Source organism: Gadus chalcogrammus, chromosome 14, assembly GCF_026213295.1.
Source record: "Gadus chalcogrammus isolate NIFS_2021 chromosome 14, NIFS_Gcha_1.0, whole genome shotgun sequence".
In the NCBI taxonomy this organism is placed as follows: Eukaryota; Metazoa; Chordata; class Actinopteri; order Gadiformes; family Gadidae; genus Gadus; species Gadus chalcogrammus.
Genome location: NC_079425.1, coordinates 13,257,439 through 13,266,466, shown reverse-complemented (window position 1 = coordinate 13,266,466; position 9,028 = coordinate 13,257,439). Strand labels below are relative to the sequence as shown.

At 46.1% G+C, this 9,028-nt stretch overlaps 1 protein-coding gene across 1 annotated transcript; it reads right to left on the bottom strand.

Annotated features, from left to right (window-relative positions):
- Window positions 1–2,539: 2,539 nt before the first annotated feature.
- LOC130403931 (protocadherin-20) lies at window positions 2,540–8,004 on the bottom strand. Its single transcript, XM_056608478.1, has 2 exons — window positions 7,726–8,004; window positions 2,540–7,468 (listed from the first exon to the last, which is right to left on the bottom strand). Exons 1-2 carry the CDS (start codon window positions 7,771–7,773, stop codon window positions 4,838–4,840), a joined length of 2,679 nt encoding a protein of 892 aa, XP_056464453.1. The 5' UTR covers window positions 7,774–8,004; the 3' UTR covers window positions 2,540–4,837.
- Between the last annotated feature and the right edge of the window lie 1,024 nt (window positions 8,005–9,028).

Genomic DNA, 9,028 nt, shown 5'->3' with positions numbered 1-9,028 from the left:
AAGGATAATTTGGGCATCAGCAATCCTTCTCGCAGGACTTCTGGGGAGAGGGGAGTAAAATACAGAAGGGGCAAATAAATGCCTTTTTCCACTTTCTTTACGGAGATACTTTAACGAAAAATAAACTGATTTGGGCCAGTGGAAAAAGCTTTCAGACGGGTATTTCATTTCTAAGGTGGGTCAGTCTACACAGTGTTGATTCACAACATTTTCAGACCCTTTCTTTTGGTCTAATAGTACTGGCTGAATTTGTGTCAGCCATTAAAGGCCAGTTACGCACTTCCAGATCCACGATCCACCTTCCATGAACATCATTGGTCGACACAAATATGAAACAAAATAAATAGAACTGCCAGTTCACCCAGATTTGAGCTGTCTGCCATCAGACTTTAGATTAGAAAATATCACAAGGGAAATAATTGTGCGGCAGTTGTAATACAATGTGGGTAAGGAGCAAATAAATAGAGTGCAAAATGCTAATAAATTCAATAAGATTAACAAGGTTAAATAGCAAGTAAGGTGCAATAACCATAGGAACACCAATAAATGTGATGGGAACGGTAGGTAGCATAAATACAAATGTTGACTTATTAACAGAAGGGTGCACGCTTCCACAAGTAATAGTTACATTAAGGGCCATACATTTGAGGTCAATGGTAAGGGTCAAATCCCAATAAAACAGTAATGATCAGAGAGAGTGGCCAATAGTTATGTATGTAAAGAATCAACCCCAAATACAGATTTGGTACATGGTTAGATTAGCAAGCTAAAGTTTGATTGAAGAGACTAGGGTAAGAGGTACATATGAACTGCAATCGCCACATTGTGTACAATGCAGTTTGACAGCCTATTCCAGTTTGCCAACCAGGATTTCTTGTGCAGGTCAGCCGGGCCTCCAAGGCTACGTGTTGAAGGTTACCAGCCACACCCTTGCGGTGACTCCCTGCAGAGTGATGGTTGGCGTGAGTTAATCTGTAGGTAATCCTCCCTGGTTGTGAGTGTGTGTGGTTAGGATTCAAGGTGGGATTAGCTATCAGAGCGTTAAAACTATATGGGGGAATTAGCGCTGCTGGGTTTAGCAAAAGGTTAAAGGTCATCTCGAATGGGAAACATTAATTCAATCCTCCATAAAGCAAGGGTTGTCCAGAGGAGAGGGTCATCCACTGACCTCTTACCTTTGAGCTAGGGGGTGATCATGTCAGAAGGATTCCTGCGTGCTGAGAGAGAGGTTTACCTTAAATGGGCCCCTTCAGACTCAGAGGTCATGGGGTGAGGGTAAGTAGCAGCTGTGAAGATCAACAGTTTTTCCGTCTGTCTATCCTTTTGTCTGTCTACTCTATCTGTCTGTCTATCTCTTGCTCTCTGTCCGTTTATACACCTGTCTATCTATATATCTCTCCATTTATTTGTTTTTCGATCTATCTGTCTTCGTCTCCCCCTGCCTTCCTCCCTCCCTCTATCTCCATCTATCTATCTATCTATCTATCTATCTATCTATCTATCTATCTATCTATCTATCTATCTATCTATCTATCTATCTGTCTGTCTGTCTGTCTGTCTGTCTGTCTGTCTGTCTGTCTGTCTGTCTGTCTGTCTGTCTGTCTGTCTGTCTGTCTGTCTGTCTGTCTGTCTGTCTGTCTGTCTGTCTGTCTGTCTGTCTGTCTGTCTGTCTGTCTGTCTGTCTGTCTGTCTGTCTGTCTGTCTGTCCGTCCTTCTGTGTTTGTCCGTCCGTCTGTGTTTGTCCGTCCGTCCATCCATCGATCTATCTATATCCTGTATACGCCTGTTTCTATGTCCCTGTCTTGATCCAATCAAAAGACAGAACAAGGACCGCATATAACCGCATAATAAAGCTGAGCATACAGTTGTCTAACATGGAGTCATTACACCGTGTCCAAGAACAACACAGTCTGCACCTCCTCACCCCCCCCCCTCCTCAGAGCCTACCATTTATTAACCTCCCCTCTGCTTGTTTTCACACACTAGCCGGCCATATTATCCTCACCTGGGATTACAGTTTGGCTGGAGGGCTAGTGTTACCGCTCTCGGTATTCCGCATCACCTCATCGCCCACTATGGTGTGCGCTGAGGACGCATCGGTTTCCAACTGCCCGGTCTGGTATTGATGCCATACATCTAATGCTGTAACTGTTTACTCAGTGGGAGAGAGAGAGAGTAAAGTTGGGAAGGGGTTCCTATTTATATCCCAGTGTTTTCTCCTACCAGATGAGCTCTGTTGGCTCTGGGTCAGGGAGCTGGCATGGGCCCCGCTGGCTGGATGGCTCCTGCCAGATTTGGGCAAAGCTTGACTCACTGCTTCCTGGTCTTGAGGATTCAGACAAAGACAAAGAGAGGCTGGGAGTTCAGCGGGTAAAACACTGTTCTGCCACATTAAGACTTTGTGAACGACAATAGTGTGAACAGTGCCGACGGCTATTTCCAAACGTGACCGCTGATGAAGGACAATTAGTTCAACATTTCGACTCCACATCATCAAGCTATTACACTACTGGTGCACAAGTCATGCAGCTTTAGCAGAGAGGGAGAGAGAGAGGAAGAAGGAAGGGGATCGAGAGAGCAAGAGAGAGAGAAAAATAGGGAGAGAAACAGTGGGCGGGAGACGACACAAAAGAGGGATATGGAGAGAGATGGCCAGCAGCTCCTATTGTCTTTCGCCCGTCCATCTCATGATGCTAACACTACTCTATCCTTCTGGTCTGTAATTTATGCCGCAATTGCGTTTGAGCAATGCAAGCCAGTTAGATACCCCAACGGGACCTCCTCTCATTATTTAATCAATTCAAACTATTTATCAGCTAAGCCGTGGTGATGTACTGCCTGCATTGTCAGACAACCACACAAAACAGTTTTGTCTTCCTTGCTAGCCTATGTACGGAAAGAAGTACCTTAAATGAGTAAACGATTAGGGTAAATGTTTGATCACTTTAGCGTCAGCAATAGTGATGCAACATGAGTTATGCCAAATAAAGTCTGGAAACATCCAGATAGGCAGGTTCTGCCTCGCTTGGGTGAAACAGCTTATGAATGGGTGAATCCCTGGGAATTCATTTCAAAGCTCTTTAAATGCCTCTGATTCTGAAATAGCTGGCACATACAGATAAGTCTGGTAAAAGCAGTCCATTCTCCATTTACCAGGGAACAAGACGTTCTTGCCCTCTCTTCTCTGTCCTTTCCTCTAATAGCAGCTCTTTGGAGACTGTACACTTCTACCCAGGGAGCAGAGCGAGTACAGAGATAACGACACCATTTGTAGGGATCTTGTAACTTTTGCATGGTGGTCCCTTTGCATAGATTTGCATAGTCGCATAGTCGTTATGGAACATATACACTAAACTCAAACACAATTCTGAATAAAATGTAAGTTCTGAATATTATGTCCACTTCCTCCTAACCTATTCTACTGCTCATTATAATTGCATGGCAGGATTCCGAAGTGTGTTTGACTACCAGCCATCCTTCCAGGTTCGATCCCCAAATGTCCCCAGCTTAACCTGCAGGCATCCCAGAGCTAGACTTACCTTACCCCTTCTCTCGACACGACATGGATCTGATTTCACCTTTATGGTTTTCTTGAACATTTCTGCTACGGGACTAAATAGTAAATAGCATGAAATAATTACCGGTATATATAATGTAACACAGACCTGCAAAGGTACATTCATGGGCATTACCTGTGTTTCTTTTGTAGGTGGAACTATGATAAGTCACAAAGAGTTCAGTGTTGCATTAAATCTCTAGTGTTTTTAGAATGGCCTGTTGTTCAGGTTTGCTGTTATGTTGCATAGAAACCTAGGGTAACTCTAACTCAGAAGGTGGACCAAACCATAGTTTGGGAGTGACTGGATTGTGGAGGAGGCTTTCAGCATTCCTCTACAAACTTTGATGGTGCACTCAAAGCCACGATTTAGTATATTTGTATTGCTGTGGGGCTGTGGTTAAGAGCTGTTTTTTACAGCTGTAAGCAAAAGGTTTTTTAAGTAAAAACTGGGAAGTACATGAAATGAATGAAAACCCTAAGTGATTTAAAAAATAAAGCACTTTTAATACTTACAAGAAATGTTCTCTCACACAAACAAGTAGATTTTCTTTTCACAAATGACAAGGTGTGTGGGAGAGTTGAGGATTGATACATTGTTGTGTGGTATCGTTGTTAAAATAAACAAAGTACACAATGGTTGTAGACCAATTGGCATGGGGGATATTAGTGGTGTCTCTTTTTAAACACGATTGGGTCCGATTGTCTGTATATATCCACAGCCTTATGTTAGATGATTCATGGAGGTCAGAGTAGGTATGCTCCTCCAAAATACCACAGGAACAAACTATGTTACATCATTTAAACATCTAGATATGTTTCTATCTCCAACCAAACAGTGAACCAAACATGAGACCTTTAGATTTGGATCAGAATAATTAAAATAGGGAATGTGGCGTCACATTGGTACACATTATTTTTTCATTGTTTTAAGCTTTATATAAAAATATAAAATATACATTTCCCTATACACATTATAGAAATTCTTATTTTATCCCTTGTTATTTTGTTGTTATTAAACCAAAAACAGTTAACCAGTGACACATTAAACATCGTCTTTAGAAACGCAATCATAGTTTCTGAAAAGGCAGCAACAAAATGCTTTATGACGGTGGTCAAAGACACACAATCTGTTTAACTATCGACACGTTTACATCTAATCACAATGTATCGAAGTACAACACTATGATCAGAATCTCAATCCAGGGCTACACCTGTCGCAGTGAGTCTTGTAAACATTCATGTAAACACCAGTGGTGTAGGGAGGAGCAGAGCAAGGTATCAGATGTTGGCCATCTGTCTGATCTTTCGGTCCCCGAGCTGCACTGAGCCTCCATTCATATTTAAAGGGGTCTCAACCTCTTCCTGTCCATCCCCACCATGTTCCCTGATCCTACGGCAGCAGATGTAGGAAGCAAGCGCGATCACAACCAACAGTAGCCCCAGACAGGTCACCGACAACGCAATGAGGACCGGTTGGCATGGGAACAGCTCGAATGGCCGTGGCCTGTCCGTCAGCTGCCCAACATACCAAGGCCTCTCCTCCACCTCCACAACCTCCGCCTCGTTGGTAAGTAGACTCTGAATGTAGCTCTCGTTGCTGACCGTCTCGTTGACGAACAGGTTGACCATGATGGTGGCGTGCAGCGGCTCAGGCTGTCCGTGGTCACTTACCCGAACCAGTAGGCTGTAAAGGCCGCGGTTGCTCAGCTCCCGTTGAAGTGTGATGTTCCCCGTCTCTGGGTCAATGACGAACGACCCTGGCTCAGCCCCTTTCCTCTTGATGATGCTGTAGGCGATGACGGCGTTCATCCCCGTGTCCCTGTCCACGGCGTACACCTCAGTGACGGGCGTCCCCGGCAGCGTGTCGGGGAGCACCAGCATATACGATTGGTTAGACTGGGGGAACAGAACAACTGGCGGGTTGTCGTTAACATCCAGAAGGAGCACGGTGACCATGGTGGCGCAGGACAGAGCCGGTTTGCCGCCGTCGACCGCCTCCACCCACAGCTCGTACGTCCCCTGCTGCTCGCGGTCCAGCGGCGTCCTGGCTCGGAGTGCACCGCGGCCGGTGTCAATCACAAACACGTCGCTGCCATTGAGGATGGACAGCGCCACCCAGCCATTTTCGCCGGCATCTGCGTCTGTCACAGACAGGACTCCGATCTCGCCGAATCCCGGAAAGTTTTCGGGCACGAAGAAGGTGAAGTCCTTGTTGATGAAACGTGGCGTATTGTCGTTGCGGTCCTCAACTCGGATCAGCACGGTGGCGATGGACTCCTTCCTGGGAGTTCCCTGGTCCACCGCTCTCACCATGAAGCGGTACGTCTCCCTCTCCTCACGGTCGAGGGCTGTGGTCACTGACAGCACACCGGTGTCGCGGTCCACGGAGAAAAAACCCGGGGCGTCACCCCCAAGAAGGTAGACGACCTCCCCGTGGGCGCCACTGTCCAGGTCCGTGGCTTGGAGCTGGAACAGAAATGTGTTTGGAGGGTTGTTCTCCTCCACCGATATTTCCACAAAAGACTGTTTGAATACGGGAGCGTTGTCGTTCTCGTCCAGCACGTGTACCTTGAGGAAGGTCTTTATGACTGCCCCCCCGCTAGTGCCCTTAGTCACCACGGTGAGCTCATACTCCTGCGTCTCTTCGTAGTCTAAGTCTTTCGTGGTCTCAAGGAGGTATTCGTTCTGCAACTGCTGGTATGGCGTTAGCCTGAACGGGCCAAACCCTTCTAGATGGCAGTCCAACTTTTGGCTAGTGTCTGTGTTCTTTACGGTGAAGAATGCGATCGGGGAGAATGCTGCCTCAGATTCCTTCATGGTGACGACTCCGTTCCTTTCGGCAGCAATGTACCGTGGTACCACAGCTGGTGGGGCCGTTATTACTTTGTGAATGTGTATATTCACGGTAGCAACGGCGGGTATGCAGCCGGGCCCTTTGGCCAGCACGGTGAGTTTGTAGAACTTGCTTGTTTCCGAGTTGAATTTCCCAGCTAGCTTGATCAAGCCCGACATTTGGTCCAAATGAAACAAGCGCTGGGTCTCTCTTGGCACTCGCTCGCTGTAAACGTAGCTGATTTGGGCATTAGCACCCAGATCGGGGTCAAACGCATGCAAGCGAGCCAAATGCGCCCCTTTGGAGGTATTCCCTTGGAGCGTGACATTTATTAACAACTTTGTAAACCGCGGGCAGTTGTCGTTGACGTCAGTAATGATTATCTTCAGGGTGGCTGTCCCCAGGAGGGGAGGGGTACCCCCATCCTCAGCAATGATATCCGTTATGTACTCAGCCTGCATCTCGCGGTCCAGCGCCTCCGTGACGATGAGGAAAGGGGTGAGCTCCCCTCCCTCGTTCTCCTCCACATCCAGGGTGAACACACCAAAGTCATTCACCAGCCAGTAGGTCTGGACGCTGTTGAAGTGCAAGTCAGGGTCCACGGCCGACTGCTCCACCGCAAAGCGGGCGTTGACCGGTGTGTTCTCCGGGATGGACACACATATCTCTTCCACAGGGAACCGGGGCCTGTTGTCGTTCACGTCTTCAACAGATATCTTGACTTTGACCAGCTGGAAGTACTGCTGGGGCAGCACAAACACGTCCAGAGACAGGACGCATCCCTGGGGCGTGGGCCCGTCCGGGCACAGGGTCTCTCGGTCGAGCTCAGTGGCGGAGGTGTACAGATCCCCGGTGGTGTTGTCGAGTCTCACGTATTGTCCACTGTGCTTCTGCTGAGGCAGATTGAACTGAAAGGGAGGATCTACAGTAAAATCCAACTTCAAGTCTTGTCCGATAGCCCCAATGAAGGCCCCCATTGGAACTCCCTCCCTTATGGAGTAGAAGAGCTCTTTGGCTTGGCTGAAATGTGCAACGCAGCAGAAAGGGCTGGAGAAAAGCAGCAAGATGCACCAACCCTAAAATGCATACAATTCAAGTTAAAAGTCATTCCGATTGATAAGAGAAATATAGATCCTAAATCACCCAAAACCAAAAAGAGAATGGAGCTCTTTTAACTGTTCATTCTTGCAACTTTCGTAATTTTTTACCTAAAAAACCTGTTATATCCATTGATAAGTTCTGTAGGTCACACATACTATTGCATTCATATCACAGAAAGTACACTCAATTTACTCAGTGCCATTTAATCTTTAGCCCGTTTTACACAACTTACCAGTATTAATCCTGTTCTGCTTGGGCTGGGGCCTCTGCGCTGGAACATGTTTTAGTCCTGATCCGAGACTGGTCTGGTGCTATAGAGTTCTGTCTGACATCCTACGTAACCTGGACATAATCTTGGTCCTGGTCTGGTCCTATATAGAGCTAGGGAAGCATATTACCTAACCTGGACAAAGTCTAGGTCCTGGTCCTATAGAGAGCTAGGGTAGCATCCTACCTAACCCAGGCATGATGAGAGCTCAGCAGAAGGGAGCTGCTGCTACTGAGAGGGTGGCCGGATCGCTGACTGAACTCAACAAGCCATTCACTCCAGTGTGTCTGAGGACACTCCCACCATATGCAAATCAGCAGCCTGACTGTTGGCCAATCAGAGCCTTTGACTGCCCGGGAGAGCAGCGTCTTACTTTTGGGGCAGATTGTAACCCCCCCCGCTCAAGATAACAAGAGTTGGGTTATGAACGGCGGGTTCTTTGCTGGTGCAGGGTAATGTGTTTTACATGTGATATGTTACACATATCACGAGCTTGGGTTTGGGGACAGAGTTCCCAAAGTGAGTGTATTATGAGTGAGTGTATTATGTGTATTATGAGTGCTGTAAACACACGTCTACAGCTCACAGATTAACGTTAATCCAGCATTAGTTAGAAATCAGATGAGCGAAAACAAACTCGTCAGTTACTGTACTGTGACATAAAGAACCTCTTATTTAATCTGGAGCCTGGCTTGGAATGGATGGATAGATAGATAGATAGATAGATAGATAGATAGATAGATAGATAGATAGATAGATAGATAGATAGATAGATAGATGATTGATACTGTAGAGAGATAGAAGCTTTAGATAGATAGATAGATAGATAGATAGATAGATAGATAGATAGATAGATAGATAGATAGATAGATAGATAGATGGATGGATGGATGGATGGATGGATGGATGGATGGATGTTTATGTTTTAAACTGAACTGAACTTTTTATGTTGTACTTACTATAGTTACATAATATTCTTTAACTGCTTTGGCAAAATAGATGGTAATTTCCATACACCAATTCATCTTTTTTGGATTTCATTGATTGACCATAACACAAGTTATTACTTGTGTTATTACTTCAACACAAGTAATAACATTTATTAGAATATGTATTCCTCTTAATTATCTGACGTAGTGGCCTGACAGTTTGACCAGCGTAGGGATCTTGGTTGCCTATGTCACAGTGGTCAGAACCAGGATTGGACTCAAACTAAGTCCGCCCTTAATCCCTGTCCTGTGATGTGCCCGGCCAGCTGTCTGCTAGG

What these genes read in the sequence shown, in the direction of transcription:
- LOC130403931 (XM_056608478.1), bottom strand. Translation starts at nt 7,773, where the DNA reads ATGTTCCAGCGCAGAGGCCCCAGCCCAAGCAGAACAGGATTAATACTG. An exon ending in GCAGAACAGGATTAATACTG is followed by an intron (nt 7,469 to 7,725) that starts GTAAGTTGTGTA and finishes TATGCATTTTAG; the next exon opens with GGTTGGTGCATCTTGCTGCT.